This window comes from Mustela nigripes, chromosome 8 (genome assembly GCF_022355385.1).
Source record: "Mustela nigripes isolate SB6536 chromosome 8, MUSNIG.SB6536, whole genome shotgun sequence".
NCBI classification, from domain to species: domain Eukaryota; kingdom Metazoa; phylum Chordata; class Mammalia; order Carnivora; family Mustelidae; genus Mustela; species Mustela nigripes.
This window is the reverse complement of record NC_081564.1, coordinates 1,699,320-1,720,919: the sequence shown is the minus strand read 5'-3', so window position 1 is coordinate 1,720,919 and position 21,600 is coordinate 1,699,320. Positions and strand designations below refer to the sequence as shown.

Genomic DNA, 21,600 nt, shown 5'->3' with positions numbered 1-21,600 from the left:
GGGGGTGTCTACGGATTAACCCCGACACACATGTCCAGTGCCCAGTGGACAGTGATCACGTGGCCTGCGCCCCTTCCAGGGAGGGCAGTGCTTCTGAGTCTCGCCGCCACTACCGTGTGAAGTCACAGCTCAACGCCTGCTGCGGGTCTGCGGGTAGGAGAGCTGACCCCTCGTCCCGGAGAGGCCGGGGTCCAGGGAAGCCGCTGCAGTGCAGCACCGAGCTCCTGGCATCGGGAGTCCAGACCTTGCTTCTCACCAGCTTGCCTTGGGCAAGTCCCTGAACTGTGCCTCTGTTTCCCCTGGGTATCATGAAGATTAAGTGACATGCTCTGCTTGCTGTGCCCTACATGTCCCTACATGTGCCCTAACTAACGCCTGGCACAAAGAGAGGGTTCAGGGAGCCCTAGGTCACTGTCATTGGAGTATCATCACTATTATTAATTTTAAGATGTTCTCTTGCTCCTTTGTCTTCCAATTACCCCTCCATAAAGTGCCGGGGACACTCGTTCCCTAACAGTTTCTTCTTTGCAGTTTGCAGAGGGCTCGGTCATGATTCTGGAAAAGCTCTGTTTTCAGCTAACGCCTGACGCCCACCTTGGTGAGGCCCCACAGTGAGCCCAGATGATTCTGCGGGCGCTGGGATTCTCTGCACGCGTCCTGACGGGGGATGGAGACCACCCCCTCCTCCCGTCCCCAGACATCCTGGCCTCGCACTCATCAGAAAACGGGGCTCAGGAGCACCCACAGCACTGGCTGGGCAAGGACAATGCCGGGAGGGGTTCTGCTGCCCTGTGCTTTCGGAGACAACCCCCACTAGTCCTGTGTGTGCGTCTCGCTGGGCAAGGTGGTGGCTGTTCCGAGCAGAGCCCCTGACTGAGAGGAGTCCCCAGCGTGCCATGGGGGACGCACACCCCCTCCAGGAACAGGAACACGTTCCCGCAAAGCCCACGGCGTGCTGCAGGTGTCCCTCAACACGTCCAGTGAAGGTGAGGTGTGGGGGGGTGGAGGTTCAGGTCACTAAGACGCTGAGCCATGGCTCGGCCAAGACGCAGGGCACAGGCTCGGCCCCCACGCCCTCCGTCCCCATATTAGCCTCATGGACACGAAGCAATGCTTCCTTGACAATGGCTTTCTCAGAACTGCCCAGGGAGGGGCGGCTGGGTTCCCCCCAGGTTTCTGGGTCCCCCCCGACTTTGTGACTCTGCGGGGTAGGCAGGACCCAAGAACCGGCATCTCCAGCAAGCTCCCAGCAAGGCCGATGCTGCTGACCTAGAAACCCCACTTTGAGAACCCTCCCTTCGGTGACTACACGATCAAACTCAGTTTTGCAAAACACTCAAAACCCCATCCAGAGGGATAGCACCGTTCCTCCTGTCCCATGGGCGTAGCGAGAAGGGCAGTGTCCTGTCCACGGGAAGGAAGGCTGCTGCCCTCACCTGCGGGAGGGGCCCCAGCCATGCACACGGCAGACACAAACACAGCAGGCGGAGCATTCCAGGGCCAGGGCTGAATCCCGATGACCAAGAGACAACTGAGCTGCATGCTGGGCATGTGGCTGGCCCAAGGGCAGAAGGAGTCCCCCCCACCTGCCACCACCCCACAGCACCCCTCGTAGTCATCGGGGTTCTGAGCTGTCCTCCCAGCCTGACCCTTATGGCCGTGGCGGGAAACAGGAGACCAGGTCCCTGGGCCTGCTCGAGCCTTGCCGGGACAGAGCTTGCGTTCCGGTGCCCAGCGGCAGTGCCCCCCACCCTCAGGAGTCCCCACGCACCCCGCAGCCGGAGGAAGCTTGGGCTGCCGGCTTCCCGGGGAGCTGAGCAGGCCCAGGGAGCCGTGGAGGCACCAAGCACAAGGGAAAGCACCGCCAAGCACAGCGGCACGGGGGAGGCCCGAGCCTTCCAGTACCTGCATGCCGTCCAGCGTGTTCTGCGGGGAGCGCAAAGCAAGGCACAACCACGGAAGACGTTGTAAAGAAGAAACACCACGCACCCTCAGCACGTCTGCGCGGCACCTGCCCCCCAGAGCACATTCCGATGCCGCCCCATGCCGGAACATGCACGGCCCCAGCCCCGGGCCAGGAGACCCCCGTGGGCGGCCCAGAGGGTGGCTAAACGCAGGACGCACCCCGTCCGGGGGCCCCAGCAGTGGACACAAGGATGCACGTCTGCAGCCAGGAGGCGGTCTGAACGGACGTGGGGGGCGGTTCAGGCGGGGGTGGGGGGTGGATTTTCCAGGGACAAGCATGGCCTCCGGGGGTCTGCTGCCATTCCCTCGGGTGCTAGAGCTCCCCCTGCCATCCGTCACACTCACCCCTCCAGATACTCATTAGCTAATGGATGCGCTCAAAAAATCAACTTTAATATATGGGATGGTAATGGCGGGACCTTTCCCTGCGGGAGGAAGAGATGTTATAAGGCAACATAAGGGAACTAGGAGAGGCACACTCTGCTCTCCGTGGCCGCCATGCCCCTGGGGACAAAGGACAGGGCCATCTTCCCCCTGTATCCAGGGACGGCGGCCCACACCGAGGCCACCCAGGGCCACCCCCACCTGTGTGTCTCTAATGAAGAGGTAGGAGCTGCCTGGCCTCTGTCCGGGGGGGTTCACAGCAGGAGGGGCCATGGCCCTGCTCACTGGTGTCCCCGCTCAGACTCCGTGTCGGGCCCTTTCTCATTCTGCAAATGCCTCCCCAGGTACCTGCAGCCAAGCTCTTCCCCACCGTCAGTGCCGTCCCTGAAAATGTCCCTAATAGTGTGCCATCCACGGTTCATCCGCTGGCAAGGTGCCCACAGGAGCGGTCCACCCATACCCACACTTTACCCTCCTCCCCGTCTTCCTCCTCGCCTGGTCCCAGAGCAACCCGCAGGGGACAGCGGGTCACGTGTGAGGCACCCAGCTCCGCGGCAGGCTGAGTGACTGTGGGGACATGACTTTGCCTCTCTGTGCGGTCGCTGTGCTGCCCGTGTAGGGGGTGGGTGAGCAGTCCTAGTCGCTGGTGCCCGCCGGCACTCAGGAGTGGCCCCCACATCCACAGCTCCGACCTCGCCCGCCCCCCAATGCCAGCAGATCAGGGTTCCGGCACTTACCTCTAGCAGCCGTACGGCACCTTCATGTTCCTTCTTAGCTTCAACCTGAGCCTTGTTTATGATAGAAAGAGAAAACAGTCAATGTTTAAAGCAGAGGAAAGAGAAGAGACTCGGACAAATGTCTGAATTATCAGGCGTGGGTTCCTGCCGTCTATCTCCCCAAGGAGCACCCTGTTGCGAGGATCTAGGCCAGTTCTCATTGCCCCCTGCTCTTTGGGCAAACACGGAGCAAATGCCGCCGGCTGGGATGCTCTTTGTCAAAATGGGAAAGAACACTCTGATCTGGCAGCGAGGGAACAGGTCAGTGGGAGGTTGCACTCCTCTAGAGAGAGGCGGTCACACACAGAAGGGGGCTGGACCCAGAAGGTCAGGACAATCCTTCTGGAAGCCTCAGGGTGCGGTGGGAGGGCATCATATCCCCAGGTGCCCATAGCCGCTTGGGAAACACGACACCGCCATGCAGACATGACTTCCAAGCAGCTGAAGGTCAGCAGCGATCTCCCCGGGCCCCAAGGCAAGCCCGAGATGGGGGTCCCTGAGCATCTGATGGGCTCTCAGCCAATCAGCCTGCGGTGGGGAGTGGCCCTCGTCCAATTCCTTGAAGCAAAGCCACTGCTCCACAGAATAAGAAATGTCACCCATTTCGCCAAACCAGTCTCTCAGAAGGGCTGTTGCCTGAACCACACGGTGGTTTCACACAAAACCAAAAGGCAACAGTATCATCCCTCATCGCAATGGCAGTGAGTAGTACCACAGCCTGCTCGCCTGCCTGGCATCTGTGGCCACCTCTTCCAGGAAGAGCCCCAGTTGTGCTGGGGACCCAGACCCCGTCCTGAGGGCATGAGAACAGCTCTAGACGCTCAGTGGTTGGCTTCCGGGCAGGTGTGCAGGCTGGCTACAGCTCTGCCCATGGATGCTGGGGAAGACGGGACAGATTCTCTTTGCCTACTTGACCCGAAGCCCGAGTGGAGGACAGTATGGAGCACTGCAGCCTTTCTGCCACCATGAGGGATGAGGCTGGAGCAGCCAGAGGGCTCCCCTGGAAACCAAAAACGAAGCCCATGCAGAGGAGTGCAAAGGCAGAAGAGCGCTGGATCCAGCCGCACCTGAAGCCCCTCTCAGTTGGGCGCACGACTTAAATTCCCTTTTGCTGTTTGTTCTCTGTCCCTTGAAACCGAGCATCCTAATGAACGCAATCGTCAGCTGCTGGAGAACATGCCACCTCCCATTTTCAAGTTGGAGGCGCTGAAGTTTCTGTGAGAGCCTGAGCCTGAATCCTAAGCCAGGAAGGAAAGCTGGCCCGCATGGCCCCTCGGACGTCCCCTTGCACTGGTTTCAGTGGCTTCACAGACGTTCCCAGAGACGCCAAGGAGCAGGTTTAGGGGGAGGTTTATCTCCAACACCACAGGTCACCTGTGTCTGACAATTTCGAGCACTCGGGAAGGATTCCCATATTCGACTGAGATTTACATGTAGAATCCTCGGATCTAGAGGAACATGTCTCTGGGAGGCGGGACAGAGAGTAGGGCTGGGCAAAGAGGCCAGTGATCATCATCCTTGAAGCCTCCCCGGAGCAGGGAGGGCCCGGCGTCCCCCGCACGGCCAATGCTGGCGGGCGGCCTGAGATCCCGGCTAGCCTCACCCCTGCGCGTCCCCTGGACACGGATCTTCATAGAAGACTTGGAGACCCGGGCAAGTGATGGAACACAGATTCATCACGCTGTTCCTGAATTCACCTTCAAGTGCTTAAAATCGTTCCTTTCAGAGCTGAAACGAGAGTGATGATAAATAACAAGATGGGGAGGAGGGGACGGGCAGCCATCCACAGGACGCACGGGGGTTATATAAATAACCTCAGCACTGAGCCACTTGAGTCCAAGATAGTTTCCAACTGGCAGGATAAAAAAAACAACAACAACAAAAAAAAACCCAAAGTGAGCTGTGAAAACCCCGCCAAGTTCGCAGTAATGACTTGGCTTCCGGCTTCCAGAGAGGATCGGGAGCTGGTTTTCATAGGCTACTTGCTAGCCAGGCCATTTGGGCAGTCAGAATAGGTTGTTAAAACTAACAGTTGGAATCGGCAGCTCCAAATTTTCGCAGCACCGAAGCAGCAGCTTACGCGAGGCTCGTCTGGGGTCCACAGCCAACCTGTTGGGAAGCTCTGACCTTCCCACAGGACACAGGGACACGTGAAGGACCCACAGCTGTCAGGGGCACGGGGCCAGCTGTCAGAGGAAGGGGGCTGTCGTCTGGGGAACTGAGGGTCCAAGACGGTGGGCTGGCACAGGTGGTGGTTTCTGGGGAGGCACATGAGTCCAGACATGCTGGACTCAGCCTCAAGGTCTGGACACTTGGTTGGGATGGCCTGCGTGCCTAATGCGCGGTCTCCTTGGCGACTGGCAGAGGAGGGGGTGGCATGGATGCTGTGAGCGTGCAGCAGGGTGAGGGCACCGTGGCAATCTGCAGAAAAGGGTGGGCAGTCCTGGAACCGGGCTGGAGCCCCAAGGAGCCTCCCATCAGCACTAAGAGGAAGTGTTGACTGGACACTAGTCCCGTAGCTGTGCCCGGCAGGAGCACGGGGGTCAGTCCGTGTCCCCCTGCCACCCACACACGACAGCAAGATCCCAAACAGCCATCCCTGAAGTGCAGGCAAAGCGCCGATTGCGACTCACGTGGCGGGCTTGGCTCCTCTTACTGCCCACGTCCGTGACAGCCCCAACCCCGAAAGCCACCCCCTCGCACGTGGGAGGAGTTCTGAGCCACAGCAAAAATCGGTCAGGTCTGCAGATGAATTTTAAATTTGGAAAAACGCTTAGATGATCACCACGGCGACTGTAGCTAGGCGAGGACGGAGCTTGCTCGGAAACAAAGTCTGAAGCTGGGGAGCTGCCGGGCTCTGGCCGCCGGTCGCCCAGAGAGGAGGGGCCCGGGGGTCTGGGCGCCCACAGGCCATGGGAGGACGGAGCCATGGCTCAGTGACTTGTTCAATGGGCATTTACAAGTAGCACCTAGAATTCATCACCGGGGACTGCGACCAGCCATGGATCCATCCGTGGCTGCTCCCCGCAACTCCTTCCTTGTCTAAGGATCTCGGACCCTTGTCATCAGCATTTGCTGAGCTTTGCTACGTGTCGGACCGTGATCTCGGGAGTGTAGACCCTACTCTCTGGAGAAAGACCGCAGGCGAACGGATGAGCCAACGGCACCCCCTGCGGGCTGGTGTGCCAGAGGCCGCATGAGCAGGGAGAGGAGCCCATTCAAGGCCGGGAGGCAGGGCAGGGCGCTCAGCGCCAAACGCCAGCTCTGCCCTTTTTGGGGAACCAGGCACCCAGGCAAAGATCCAAGAGGGGGCAGATCTGGTGTGGTCAAGGTACAGAGGACGCGTAGCAGGGGAGGGGGAGGCAGTGGCCGAAGCCCCAAGTCGGCAATCCAGTCTCCCGGACGCGGGCCCCAGGACTCTCCATGCTTGGAATAAACGTTCACGGTGTCCGGAGCCTCCCCCACCGGCCTCACTCACGCTGCCCAAAGAGCCCCTGGAAATCTCCGACACAGGGGCTCCGTCAGTGCTGACCTGAGTGTTGAATGAAAGCAAGGATTCTGGACTGAGCTCTCGGCTGCCTGGTTTGTGTGGAGCGGGTGTCCCACGGGACCGCGGGGGGCTGGTGGCCCGTCCATGGGACAGAGCCTGGCTTGGTTGCTTTTTGTATTTTTAGACTCTGCCTCTACTGGCTACCGGAACTACTGGTTGGCTGGATGGCTTCGTTCTCCCTCAATTTCCATGAGAACAGCACTCGATTCTCCAAGCACCGTCCCGGCCCGAGGGATGAGTCTCAGAGAAGGTTTGGGTCCCTGGTCCTGACGGTGGATGCACGAGGCCCGCGCCCCCTCAGAGCGGCCAGAGGTGAGACCGAAGCCTGCAGGGCCCATCAGGCACTGCCTATATTTTGAGAGAAAGTAAACGCCTGCCTTACTTCACACCTGTGGTGCGTCAAGAGAAAGGGACATGGCGGACCCCGGAAGGCAGAGATCCAACAAAGCACAGACGGGTGTAAAGGGACATCCCAAGACATGGGTGAAGGGGACCCCAGGCCCAGCTCTGTACCGTCAGGGGCAACCGGCGTGGGTAGAGAGGGCTGGGGCTCCAGGCGGGAGTCTCGGGGAAAGTGGAGGTCAAGCCTCCCCATCCGGAGAGGGTTTTGCTGCTCTGACACAGAGAAAAAGGAGACAAACAGAGAGAGGCAGTAACTCCAGGGAACAGGTGTGGAGCAGGTGTGGCCGAGGACGGGGTTCAACTTGGACCGCATGCTGAGGCGTCGCGCGGAAGGCTGCAGGAAAGAAGAGGTTCACAATCCAGTCTGGAGAGCCCAGGGCGGCGAGGCCGTACCCAAACGGTGTTTAGACCCACAGGACCTGACAAGGTCACCACAGGAGCCAGCGGAGACACGGAGATGGGGCTTGTGGACCGAGTCTTGGTGAACATCCATGAGGCTTACGGGGGACCATCTGCGTGGAAGGAAGTCAGTGGAGAGCGAGGCTTCCTGGAGGCCTTGGGCATAGAGAGGCAGACCCCCCGAAACTGCACTCCAGGTCAGAGAGGACGAGAACAGAGGACCAGCCCTTGGCACCGTGTCCACGCACAGGTGACCGCAAGAACCACCTCCCTGGCAAGATGAGAGCAGGCGTCCCCAGCGGAGGGGTGTCGAGAAAGCCTGGGAGCTGAAGCCGGAGAGAACGGGCCTGTCTCAGACACAGCCACATGGGGCCCAGTCTCATGGGGCCCAGTCTCATGGGGCCCAGCTCTGGCCCCTGGAGAGCTCTGGTACTTTTATTGTGGTAGGACAAGGGCAAGACTTCGGTCAACCCTGGAGCCTTAGAGAGGAGCATCCTGGCCCAGGGGCTTCATGTGAACCCAGGTCGTTCTGCTCACCAGCTGACTGGCATTTAGCTGTGGAGCTACCTTCCTCCATTCAGAAACAGGAGGGAGGTAGGACCCACCGCGTGAGGTTGTGACGGGCTTGAAGTGAGAGAGTTCACGGCAGAAATAGTTCCCGGCACCCAGCAAGCTCCTGGCTTCTTTTTAAGTTTAGTAAATATGCCATGTGTTCCTCCTTCGCCCGTCCTGACTCCTGCGGCCTATAACCCTGCAACCTCTGGGCCCTAACGCCCCCTCCCCCACGCTGCCCCAGCCCGTCCACAGGTCTGCGCAGCCCTGATATGTTTATGTGCAAAGAAAATGCCCCCATCCGCTGTCTTTTTTGCAGAAAATGGAAACACAGGACGATGGGTCTCCTGAGAGCATCGCCGCATCCACTAGTGTCCCTCCATCTAGGACCAGAGACTCCCATCCTGCACACCTGCCGCTGGGCGTCCACATATCCAGGATCACACCAGCTCGGTGATGTTTCCACTCAGCCCAGATCCACAGCCACGATGTGGGTCAGCCTAAAAGTGCCCCTTCCCGCGTGCCTCCACACCTGGGCCTCTCACCACAGCTCCTGAGCACACAGCTCCCTCTCCTAATCCATCCTGGGGTGTATCCACATCTCCTCTCTGCAGCCGCTGCCCCAGGCTGAGACCCCAGGCTTTCTGGCAGCGGGTAAGGGGCCTTCCTGCCCCTCCACAGATCAGTCCCCAGCGCGAGGGTCAAAGGATGTTCACCAGACCCTGCTACACCCGCTTCAGCCCCCAGTGGCTTCCGGTTCCCTTGGAACAAGATGGAGCTCCTTTCCACAGCCCGCAGAGTGCCTGGGGCTCAGCACCACCCTCCTTGGGATGCACCCCTGCCCATTGGGCATGACCTGTGTCCCTCCAAGGGCTCCTTTCCCCAAGTACTGGGGACCTGAGCCCTTAAATGACCTGCCACTCACCTAAGTTTGCCCTGTATGGAGTCCTGCAATCATGAACCCGTCACTTCCTTCTGTCCCTTCTTCCCTGCACACGGCATCTGCATGACCTCTGGAGGGGGCTCTCTCTCCCTCGGTGCCGGCATAAGCCATCTCCCCCGCCACTGGGCTCCCCTTCCAGAACAACCCAAAGACACTGACACACAGTGGACACCCAACATTTGTTGAATGAATGAATGATCTAATCAGCAAGGGCAGCATGCTGGCCCTCCATGGTGGAAATCAAACGGAAAACAAGAATCCTGAAAAAATCGCCAATCTCATTCTGCTCAAGGATCCACCATCCTCTTGGAAGGCTTTGTTCAAAAATCGGAGCTCTAAGGAATTACCACCTTGGCACCCTGGTTTTGCACTGGTTCCTCCTCCTCAGCTCCTGCCCCCGGTGAAGCATCAGGGTGTCCAAGATATCGGCCATAACGGACACCAGGGAGGGACGAAGGAAACCGGACGGGGCACAGAGGAGGCTGAATGACAGCATTGGCTCTGGTGCACCTTCCTGCCATGGGATGCTTCTCAAATGAAACTCCAGGCTCCCAGAGAACACACTGCTGGCAGTCACCGATCTGTCGCCCCCTTGGCATGGAATCTGTGTTTTCCATGGGCTTCCTATCTGGGTGGTGCCCAGCCAGGGCTTCCGGGGCACGGGGAGCGGGTGCAGGTGCCGGGCGGCCATGTCTGGGCACGGCACAGCAGGCAGAAAAGAGCCGTATCTCTCTGCCTTGGCCCCAGCAAGCAATATCCATCCTTTCTGGATAGCATCTGACGAAAGGCTGCTTCTCTATTCCGGCAGGTAATCAGGCTGGATGACCCCACCAGCGGAAGCTCAGTGACAGCCACCCTTGACACATATAAACAATCAGAGAAGCAGCCTGGCAAATTCTCTACCTGCTGCAAATCTGGCTCCCAAACTCCGAGGACAGAGACCACCCCAGCAGACTCCCATCACCAGTCAGGTGGGCACACGGCCCTGGGTCCTTTATTACGAGATCAGAGGCCTGGAGAGGCGGTGGAGTGGTGGAGGGCCGCCCAGACTGGGGAGGAGCTGCTCGCTGCCCATCCGCTGGCCGGTCTCAGGAGCACCCCCATGGGCAGTCATGTACCTGCAGCCCAGGCCAGAAAGTCTCTGGCTGGTGGGGCCTGCTGCCCTCTGGGGAGGAGGGGTTCCGGGTAGGATCAGGGCTTTCGGAAGGAAAGGAGAACCACACCTGGGACCCCAAGTGCCCCCATGGAGAGACACAGGAGAGGACCACAGCTGGGTCCAGGGGCCACGCTCTTAGCCCCCAGCACCACCACGGGTGCCACGGGGACGGGCCCCCTCAGCTTCTCTAATCCTTCCCTCTCTTCTCCCTCCTTCTTCCTTGTTTCTTAGTCTCTGCTTCTCTTTCTTCTCTGTGTTCCTTCCCTCTTCCTCACGCCGGAAACATTGCCCCGAGACTTGATCTGTTCACTTAACAGCACATCATGGAACTCTCCGCAGTTCAGCAGATACAAAACCAAAGTTATTCCTTTGAATGACCACAGTTTATACCCGCAGCCTCGGCGGGTGTCCAATTCAACCCCGCCCCTCTCCCTCATTCCCCCAGTACTGAAAACAAACAAACAAACAAACAAACAAACAAAAAACCCCCAAAAAACAAAGAAAACAAAACCCAAGTCGTGTCAAACCAGTTCCTGTGGTGCTTCTGGGCATCTTTTCGGGAAGGGAAGGTTGCAGAATAAGACACACTTGTGTGCTTAACTGTAAACGACGCTGGTAGGGCTGAAGCCACTCGCAGTGGGCAGTGGCCCCCAGAGCATACTTTCCACACGAGCCCGCCGGCATCGCACAGGGGAGCGTCTGGTGTCTGCAGTGGAGCTTGGGACACGGTGGCTCAGGGGAGCTGGGCAGCACTAGGTAGCACAGACTCGGGGAAGGTGGGGAGACGCAGGTGCACAGCTCCTGCCCGCTTGCCCTCCACACCCCTGCCCCAAGCACGCCCGGCTCACCTTCTGCAGAAGGTCGATCTCCTGCTGTTTGGCGTGGAGGACAGCCAGCGCCTGCTCATGCTCCAGTTCCAGCTGCTGCCGCCGTTCTGCAGCCTCTCGCATGTGCTGCGGGGGACAGGGCGGGGTCAGCGCAGGAGCCAGAAGGCCTGCGAAGGGGGCCCGAGGGCTACTCTGGCTTTCCCTGGGGTCAGGACCCACCCCTTGGGGAACCGGTGCCAACACGCCTTCCACCTCGAACCGCCTGGTCGTTTCCATGCCCCGAGCATTAAGCAGAACCAGAGGTCATCATGCAAAGGCGAGCTCTTGCTCCTGCCCATTCCCTCAGCCTCGTGCAAGCTAAGGCCACAGGTTACGGATCCTGGGCTACCTAGTGGGGAGTGCTCCAAGCCCTTTAGGACGATTTACATCCTGGGACCCTCTCATTCATCTAGGAGGCAGGCACACTAATGCGGGAAACTGAGGCACAGGGAGGTTCTCCCGGCTCATCACACAGCTGGTGAAGGGCCGCCCCAGATTCGAGTCAGGCTAGAGGGAGCCTCCGAACCACAGGCTTCGGTGCTATCTGCTGGCGCCCGGCTGCGGACCTTCGCAACCATTCCCTGCAGGTGCTGGCGGGGACCGCACAGATACCGCGGGTGGATAGTGGAGACGCGCCTCTGGCGTTACGGGACAATACAGGGCCGAGCGCGACATTTTAGAGCCACAGCGCACAGGTTCAAATCCCAGCGCTGAACCTGGGCCGGTGACAACCTCTCTCGGGGCCTCACCTTCTCCCCCGGATCAATTATTCATTAGCATCACTAGCCATTTATAAATGGTTCATTAACAGCACGCTGCGGAACCGCTGGTGATTGCTAATCAGGAATCGGCACCTGCTCTGCGCAGGTGTTCTGAGTGTCGCACGATGCGGGGTGGTATCTCGCATCTAGGAAGACTGGTGTCCCCTTCCACTCTGAGCCGAAGGAGCCCCACGCCTGTCACGTCACGGCGCCCTGAGGCTGCTTCAGCGCATGCGCGGAGGAGGAGGAGCCTGCGGGAGACAAGCCTCCTTGGGGGAGGAGGAGCCTGCAGGTGGGGGAACTAGTGGTGGGAGGAGTCTGCGCAGGGAAGGAGCCCGCACGGGAGGAGGAAGAGCCTGTAGGAGAGGAGCCTGTTGGGGAGGAGGAGCCTGTTGGGGAGGAGGAGCCTGTACAGGGGAGGAGCCTGTGCGGGGAAGGAGGAGCCTGTACAGGGAGGAGGTGCCTGCACAGGGGAGGAGGAGCTTGCACGGGGGAGGAGGAGCCCGCGCAGGGGGAGGAGCCCGCGCAGGAGGAGGAGCCCGCGCAGGAGGAGGAGCCCGCGCAGGAGGAGGAGCCCGCGCAGGAGGAGGAGCCCGCGCAGGAGGAGGAGCCCGCGCCCCTAGCAGAGCGGCTTCCTTCAGGACCGCAGGCGGCACCCCTAAGACCGTGGCGAAGAGGCTGCACTCCCTACAGGGCCCCCACCAGTGCGCGCACCGCCTCGTCTGACGCCGGCAACTGGATGCTGCGGTCACCGCTGGCCGTGGGCAAGGGACCAGGAGCAGCCGAACCACTTGCTGGAGGCCACACAGCCCAGAAACCTCTCCGCGGGCGGCCATCAGCCAAGCCAGCGTCCACCTGCTCGCTGACCCTTCCTGGCCGGAGGCCCCCTAGCAAGCGCCTCCTCCACCGTGAAACTCCGCAGCGGGCCGCGCCGCGGGGTCGGGCTCCGGGCGCCAGCCTGGTTTGCACGAACAATTATGCAGCTGCCTAATTACACTATTGTTCCGGCTAATTCCGGGGCTTCTGTTTATTTTGGAAGCGGGCACCGCCGAAAGCAGCCCGGGTACTCTTTATTTAGCTTCGGGAAGGAAGTTATTAGTGGAAGGAGGAAACCATTTTCCTTACAAGGATTCAAGAGCAGCGCGGACCGAACCGGAGGCGGTCCAAGCCTGCGGCCGCCGGGCTCTCCATGGATTCCTGACGGCTCAGACGGATGGGAAGCACTGGCTTCGAAATTTCGGGGTCACTGTGGCGTGGTTGCCAGAATGCCCACGTGTGTACAAATACATGCCCCTTGTGGGGAGAGGTGGTGGCGGCTGTGGTGCCCCAGCAGGGAGGCCAGATCCACAGGAGCTCTGACCACTCGGGTCCCATCACCCTCTCCATCCCCGCAGCTTCCCCTGCATCCACTGCCCTGCTCAGCGACCCCGCTCCAGAGGCATCTCCACTGGCCACATCCACACCCTCGCTTCCCACTCTGCTGTCTGGCTTCCTCCATCAATCGGCTGACACCCCCTGCCTGACACCCCCCAGAAGGACGGGGGAGCAAGGGGCCATCCAGCCCACGGCCACCCCTTGCTCCGGGGACCCATCCCTTGACAAGCACACTGCTCCTGCCCAGGAGCCCGACACCGGCCCGGCTCCCGTCCTTCCCTGATGGCTCCCTCCTCCTGCGGGGCCTCTAGACTGGGGGTGGCCGCTGCTCTGCTTGTCCTCCTTCCCGGGCAGATATCCCACATCGCGACTGTCACTGCCATTTATAAACTCGCGCTCGGGAATGAAACCCTCGTCTCTTCGCTTGTAGCCAACTGCCCACTCACCCTCTCCACGTGAAGGGACAGGAGGAATCTTAAATTTAGCCTGTCCAAAATGGAGTTCTGGACTTCCTCTCCCAAACCACTTCCTCCCCAGTCTGCCCGTCTCAGCAATGACACCATCATTCACGTAGTTTCACGTAATGTCCAGAGTTTGCAAAGCGCTTCCATGGGCCCCGCCATCTTCCGCATCAGCCACCGCCAGGCCAGCTACCAACCTCTCTGCCCTGGGCCATAACCACACACACACACACAGGTGGTCTTCCTGGTCCCACCGGGTCCCCCCAGCAGAGCCGCGAGGCACTCTCCAGGGCAGAAGTCACCCCCATGGCTTTACGTGTCTGCCCAACTGGGTAGGGATGTCCAGGAAGCTGGGGAAGCCTTATTTCTGGGTACATCTGGGAGGCATTTCCAAAAGACAATGGCATCTGCATGGGTGGGAGAGGAGGGAAAGGAGCCACCTTCCCTACATGGGTGGGTTTCGTCCACTCCACTGAGGACCCGAAGGACAAAACGGTGGCTAAAGGGCCTATTCACTCTGCCTAAACTGAGACACATCCATCCTCTCCTGCCCTCAGAAGCTTGTGTTCTTGGTTCTCAGGCTTTCAGACTCAGGTCAGGACTTACAATCAGCCCCCAAATCTCGGACAGAATTGTGGACAGCAGATCAAGACCTTAGCTGAGATTGAGTTGGACATTTTACCGAACAAGCCACCCAGGTGCCCTGAAGAGAGACTGTTCCTGATGGCATCATCTGAGCACCTTGATTCAGCCATGCCTGAAGTCCAACCTCTCATACACCCCAATTTGTCAACCATGATGACTTCCTTCTTTTTTTTCTTCAAACTATTTGATATAGGTTTCTATGAACTTTATCCCAAATTGTCCAAACTAAAATATTTTTCAACAGCATTTATGGCTGCCATAAAATCTAATTCCATAATGTCTCATATTATGCACTAAAATTTCATGACTTTTTATTCTTGCTTCTCAAAATAAAGAGACAGCTGGTGGATCATGACAGCTTTGGGGCTGTTTCAATTCCTTGTTTGGGGTAAGAAACAGCCAGAAAGCCAAAGGAGCTGCCCAAAAGTAACTGACACCTTCTCAGCAGCAGAAAGAGTTTAAACTGGAGATCAGGGAGGCAGGGGTGGGGTGGGGACAGGATGGTTGGTTTACCACGAGAGTCATCACATCAGTGGGTGTCAGCAGGCCTGGTAGATAACCGGCTGCCATATCTCTCCACCGGTCAGGTGAAGAAGTCCTAAGCTCAAAGTCCTTGGCAGGATATTACCTTAGCCACTGGGTACCCATTGTGTATGGAGCTGGAGACCCAGGTGTCCAGCAACAGAACCAGCAAGGGGGTGTCCCTGGAACTCCAGGCAGATGGCCAGTTCAGAGGACAGGGAACTTCCACCCCAGGAAGGAGCCAGGAGATGAGCTCAGGGATCAGGTGGAAGGAAGGGGAGTGATGTGGGAAACCACATTCCGGCACAGGAGTTCCCAGTCCCACATGTGGGGCTGCAGCAACTCAGCCCCCCTCGGCGCTTCGTGTAGATCGTACCCCATGTCCTTCTTGTCTCTCCGTAAGCAGGTTGCTGGCATGGTCTTCCCAGCCCCACACATCAGCAGCCTCCCAGTCACCTAAGCACAAGTTCTGGAAGGAGTGTTATGCTAAGTACTTCATACACACAACCCACTGAATCTCTGCAGCAACCTCGGGGGCAGGCAATATATTGACTCCTGTTTATAGAGAAGGAAACTGAGGCCCAGAGAGGTTAAGTAACCTGCCCAAGGTTGCCCAGCCAGGAAATGATGAAGCAAGGACTTGAACTCAGGGAACCCAGCTCCCTGACCTGGGCACACGTCTCTCCACTCTGTCATCTCCCTGCTCGGTGGGATGTTTCCCCAGGGATCCTTCCCATGCGTGTGACATGTGCTGATACGCCGCAGGCCTCCCAGGACAGGATCAGTGTGAGACCTTTCCATGCAGGGTCTTCAAAGCCCTCGGGCTGTGAGACACGCTCCGTCCTTGGCCACAAGGCGAGGTGCGGGCCGTGTGGCCAGGGCAACAGAGCGCAGCCTGCATTTCTCCTGGGAGGTAGTTCACATCATGGTTCCTAGGATTTCCTGCAGTCGTCCCGATTCCGGCTGTCCTATGGAGCGCTAGGACCCACGTGTTCTCACAGAGAGACCGAAAACGCCCGGCTTTCACAAAACACAAAACCCCACCGAATTCCTAATAGCTTCGCTTCCCCTTATATAGAGCTTCCCAGTTCCAAGGGCACGTGCCTCGTTCCACAGGAACGTTTCACGTCCAAGAAGTACTGAGGTTTATGCACCGTGGCAAGAGATGCTTGTCTGAAACTCTCAGCATGCGGCAGGAGTTATTTTTAAAGCGGCGACATTTATAGCCGGCTGTTGACATCAGCACCGGCATTCTGGTGGCCTCAAGATGCCACTTCCGCGGAATGCTCGGACACTAGACAGAGGGCACACACAGGGAGCAAACTGGACTGTCTCTGCGATGTTAGATCAAAGGGGTCTGTGTCTTCCACTTTGGATCCTGCCCTGTGTGAGCAAAGAAATGAAGGAGAAAATAATCTCCCTTAATAGGATTTACCCAAGACACATTTGATGCCTTATGCGTGGGCTCTTGTATGCACCGTGGTAACAGCGAGGCCTCTCTGCGCACGATTTCCCTCCACGAAACATCTGGTGGAAGGAACCCCAGCACTGACTGAGCTCACGTCTTCAGACACAAGCTGTTTGTTTGTCTTCTGTGTCCTGTGACTTCCTGTTCCATCTATGCAAGCTAGATTCATTCATAACGGGAATTAGCATGCAAACAGAGCCGTGCGCATTCTGGAAGGGGAAACATAGCTTTGCCAGAGTGTCTTAGCGGGGAGCCCCTTTGACAAAACTGGGAGCTTCCCTGACTCCCCATTTGCCCTTAGTGGATGGGCCCTCTAGTGGAGGCGGAGACGCAGGGACAGGGCATTCGGCTTGTGCGGTCAGTCAGAACCCTTCGGGAGAGGGTGGGCCGCGTCGGCAGCGGGCTGGACAATACAGTCAGCGCACAGGGCAGTCCCGCCCTTCCTGGGCCCCAGCATGCTAATCTGTCAAACAGAGGAAGAAGCCTGCCTTCCCAAGGTTGTTGCAAGGACCAGATGAAACATTAGATTCAAGGTGACCTGCCCAGAGTCATGTTTAATGAAATTCTTGGTGAGCTCCCAGTGTGCCGTCTTATTATCTGTTTTTCATGTTTTCTTCCTTTTCATTGTTCTAGCTCTCCTTCCCTGCCTATTTTGGATTGCCTGAGTGGTTTTTAGCCATTTCCTTTTCATGTATCTACTGAGTGTTGGGCTATAAATTTTTATCTAATTTTTAGTGGTTGCCCCCAGGGATCTCAGTATACACATTTAAATAATCTACTCAGAATTGTAATTGTCCTCTCCAAGTGGAATGTAGAAACATGAGCATAGCTTGGTATCTTTACTTTCCCTCTTTGTATAGTAGTTGTGGGTATGATTACATCTATATACACTGAAAACCAAGAAGATCCTCTCAGTGATGAGAGTCTTGACTTACAAACAGAGATGAGCCCTGGGGAGGTGACCTATGGGAGGTTTGGGGGATGAGTAGGAGTTGCTTCGAAGCGAGATGGACAGGGGATTCTATGCAGAGGGAGTCGTGTGTGCAAAGGTCCTGTGGTAGTAAGGATCGAGGCAGGAGCCCGGGTGAAGGAAGGCTGGTGTGACTGGGGACATGGACGTGACGGCCACAACGAGGGGAATGGATGGCATGTCTCTGGATACAACAGCTGGGTGGGTAGGGACATGGGAAAGCAACAGACTCGGTTTCTTATTTCAGGGACTGTGGGCTTGGGCTGAAGCTTCCTGGACACGTGCTTTCATGTATCCAAACATCATTACGGAACACTTATTCCGTGCCAGATGCTTGGAGGCTTGCAATAGAATAATGAACAAGAAAAAGGATTATTTTTGCTCTCGTGAAGCTTACATTCTTCGGGGGTGGGGAGGCAGGAGCGCAGGACGGAAGCCAGCTATCCAGCAAGGGAATGAGAGTTTCAGGGATCGATAAAGGATGACGGCGAGGCGGGGGGCGCACGACGGGAGACGGATGCAGTGGAGACTCTACTCCAGCTGGCGAGGGAGATGACATTTGGCCGAGACCCCTGTGATGACAAGGGGTTGGTGGAGGATCGTTCAGGGAGAGCTCAGTGAGGCCGGAGGCGACTTCCGGTGGGCATCTGTGGTGCAGGGGTGCGCAGGAGGGGGTCGTAAGAGGTGCAGGAAAGGGGTAGATCCGGAGCAGTGGATGCAGTCCCCTGCAGAACCGTGCACCCCCAGAGCGACAGGCTGAAGCCCTCCCTCAGGTACACATTTTGGCCCCTAGGTGTGGCCCCGACTCTTCTGTCAACGACCGTGGGGTGATCTGCAGTCTACCCGCGGCCACGTCTGCCGTCAAGGAGAACGCCGTGTGCGATGCGCAGGGCACATCCTGGGGCTTCACGGGTCTGCGTGGACTCCCGGAAGGGACTCCCGCAGGCGCCACACGGGAACACGCCGGGCTGGGACCCAGCCAGGCCGTCTGGGCGCAGCGTGCACGGGCACCTGCTCCCCTCTCCACGCCCACCCTCCTGGGTGTTTCTTAACCTGATGGAGGGGCCCCACATCCCACCGCTGTTTCGATTTTCATTTTCCTGACGACCGTGATGCTGAATACCTAACCCGCCAGGCAGGTCGGGTTTCTGACAGGCTGGCTCAGCACCTGGCAGAGAACAGGGACTCCACAGCCCTGCCCCCGGGAGACAGTTGTCAACCGCACGGCGCAGGGGCTGAGGGGCTGAGTCTCAGAAGGGGACCCAGTTCCACCTCCTGCCTAATGCAGAACAGGACACATGCGTGTGTCCCACTGCGCCCACCAGTGACTGTGGGTGCTCAGCCTCTTGCAAAGCCTCTCCCTGCAGAGCTGAAGGCAGCCAGGGAAGCCTTCAGAGCAGCCGCTTTCCTGTTTCTGGCTGGTATCTGAACACGGAGATCACGCTCTCGTCGCTTGGCTCGGCCCCATCAAAGGTTTTGCCGGAGACGGAGCCTCCCCGTTATTCTCATGTTGCAGAAACCCCTGGAGGGTGTTATTGGAGCCTGAGTATCAGAACATAGAAAACCAGCCGCAAACATTAATTACAGCGGAGGATGGCTGCGGGCGGGCTGGGCTCGTGGGCTCAGGGCTGAATCTCCCCGAGCAGGTACCAGGGAAAGGAGGGCCCGGGGAAGGAGCTGCCGATAAAGGAAGATTAATTGTTACTGTGAGAGTCACTTATTGATCCCAAATAAGCAGTGATTCATTAACAGAAAATAAGCCTTAGATTATCTACATTTAAAAGAACTAATCTGTTGACGACGAGAACAGAACCTAGACCTGAACGTTTTTCCCCCTTTTAGTGTAAATCAGAAAATATAATGCACTAAGTTTAATTAATTGAGAACGTTTCTGTGTACCTGGGTCCGACCTCCAGACTGACACAGCCTCCCCTGTAACCTGCCGCTGGCCTCGCGCATGTCGGACCAAGAGCACTCAGGAATCTCAAGTAACAGCATGATGTTCCTGACGAAGCCGTGCCACTCCCAGCCCCACTCCGCAGTCTTGCTAGAGAGGCCCGCGACCCGGTGCGGGCCTCACTCCATCCCATCTGCAGGGCCCACCTTCCAGACACCGTCACACTCACAGGCTCTGAGTGGACACGGATGTGGGGGGACCCTGCTCACCCCACCACGGCCATCCAGCAGCTTCCCTCCTAGGCTGCGGCCCCATTCCCGGAAGCTGCCCCCAGGCCACCCGGAGATGTGGCCACACCTGCTGGGCCCTGTCTGCTTCGTGGCTCCGTCAGCCATGCCCAGGCTGAGCTCTTTGGGGTGGGCCACGCTCCCCTGCCGGCCCTCTTGTCCAGTTCTCAACTACAGATGGACACTGTTCCATCTAACAAACAACCCTGCATTCTGGGCCCTGAGCAAGAAGGCAGAGCAGAAGGAGCCAGCTGTGCCCGGCAGAACAAGTCCCGGGCAGCAGGCGGTCCATGTGGAAAGCACTCAGGCCTTCTTGCACAATCTTTGAGTCTGAGATGCTGGAGGACAAGACACTCCAGCTAGCTCCAGGTCAGATACTTGCTCCAGGTCAGATACTTGCGCCAGGACCGCTGGGCAGCCCAGCCGGGCCACGCACGTGGTGGGAACCGTGAGTGCCCCAGCACTTTCTCCTCGTGGAGACACTCCGTCTGTCTGCGCCAGGCGCAGGCGACCCTCCCCGACAAGCATCCTTGACTGCAGGCCCCACCTGCGCGGTGCTCCCCGTGACACAGAGTGCGTCGGCAACGGCAGACCTCCCGCTGGCTTGCCCTGCATTCACTCGGTTCCTAACCTACTGCATCGGCGGATAGGTGCCGAGTGCCCACTGTATGCCAGATTTTGTCCTAGACGCCAGAACATCCTGTCTTCGGGAGGTTACCTTCGGTAGGGAAAACAGCACATGAGTGAACAAAACAACAGGATGGGTGTTTTTGAAGAGAATGGAATTGGGCACAGTGGTGGGGACGGGCAGGACAGTGGCTCCTCTAGACGAGAGGGTCGGGAGATGTAACACAAGTGACACAAGACCAAGACAGAGACAAACAGCATTCCAAACTGTAAGTGCAAATGTCCTGGGGTGGAAACAGGTGTATGTTCCCGAAAGAGAAGGCCAGCATGGCTGGGCACAGGGTGAAGGGGGTCAGGGTGGGGGACGGTGTGGGGTCCTGTGGTAAGAGTTCAGATTTTAATCTCGGCAATAAGCAGTGATTGCTAGGGGTAAGCAGCTATTTTGCGTTCTTTTACCATCGTGGCTGTGGCCGCAGTGCGGCAAACGGGGTCTGGGGCATGACTCGGGCAGGGCATACTGAGCGGCTGTAGTGAGCAGGTCGCTAGGAAGTGACTAGCTCCACGGGCAGACTTAGAGGAGTATCCTATGCCCATCGTTCAACCGTGTTTACTACATGGTTTCTCTATGCTTGTATGGGCACTGGGCATATATGGACGTGCAGAGAAGATATGGAACCTGCCCCATGGCATGCACTGCCTCCTGGAAGGTGACTGGGACAAAAGCAATCAGACACGAGGCACAGCAAGTGCAAAGGCCCTGGGCTGGAGGGAGCATAGCCATGGGAAGTGCTGGAAGGGGTCCAGCAGGGCTCAGCCTGCAAGCCTGACCCTTCCTGGTCTCTGTCCTCCTGACTTCAACTGCTTCCTGTTTCTGTAGCTGTGGCCCCTCATGCTCCTCAGACATGCCAGGCACCCACGCGTCTCAGCCTTTGTGGCTGCTCTGCACGCTCTCCTTCCCTGCACCCAGGTCCCCGCCCAGATGTCCCACCATCTGGGAGGCCGTCCCCGAGCACTGCACGCAGAGAAGAACCTGCATCTTTCCCCCTTATACTTGTCACCACCTGACACGTGCGGTAATTTGCTAACTTGGTGTGAATAAGGCTGTGGACTTAGGTCACTTTGGTCCAGTGCCTGGAGAGTCTGGCACATGTTAGGTGCTCATTAAATACACTGGATGTACAGGGTGCCCTTAGATGTGGGCTTCGCTGGTCTCTCTCCAGGCCAAGGCAGCAGCTCTGGAAGGGTTCAAGGTGCCGGAAACCCGCATCCTCCAATCAGCCTTCAGGCCCCACTCTTCGGGCTGCTCAGGCGCCCAGTCCCCTGATACGGCGGGAAGGCCTCCGCAGGAACCGTGTGCCGGTGGACTCGTGATTTACATAATGCGTTACAGACCATCGGAGGCAGGCCACACAGCATCCTGAGCTAGACTGAATTCTCAGTGATATTTGGAAACAAAAGCCAATGAATGAATGTGGCCCGTAGACTCGTTATCGGTGGGGACTGACCTGAAATGCACGCTGGCACAGCGTGCGGCTGTGGTCACCCCTCATTTGCATAAAATGGGCGTGCTGCGTCTGCAGAGCGTCGTGTCCCCT

The 21,600-nt window shown here is 58.1% G+C and overlaps 1 protein-coding gene across 7 annotated transcripts in view; it reads right to left on the bottom strand.

Annotated features, from left to right (window-relative positions):
• The window catches only part of RIMBP2 (RIMS binding protein 2), a 205,767-nt gene that overhangs the window by 54,040 nt on the left and 130,127 nt on the right, over positions 1-21,600 (bottom strand). For all 7 annotated transcript variants that reach the window (XM_059408179.1, XM_059408182.1, XM_059408180.1 and 4 more), the window contains exons 5-6: positions 10,976-11,080; positions 3,087-3,137 (exon numbers count right to left, since the gene is read on the bottom strand). In XM_059408179.1, coding sequence (XP_059264162.1) covers positions 3,087-3,137; positions 10,976-11,077 — 153 coding nt within the window. In that variant the 5' untranslated portion in view covers positions 11,078-11,080. The remainder of the gene's footprint in view (positions 1-3,086; positions 3,138-10,975; positions 11,081-21,600) is intronic.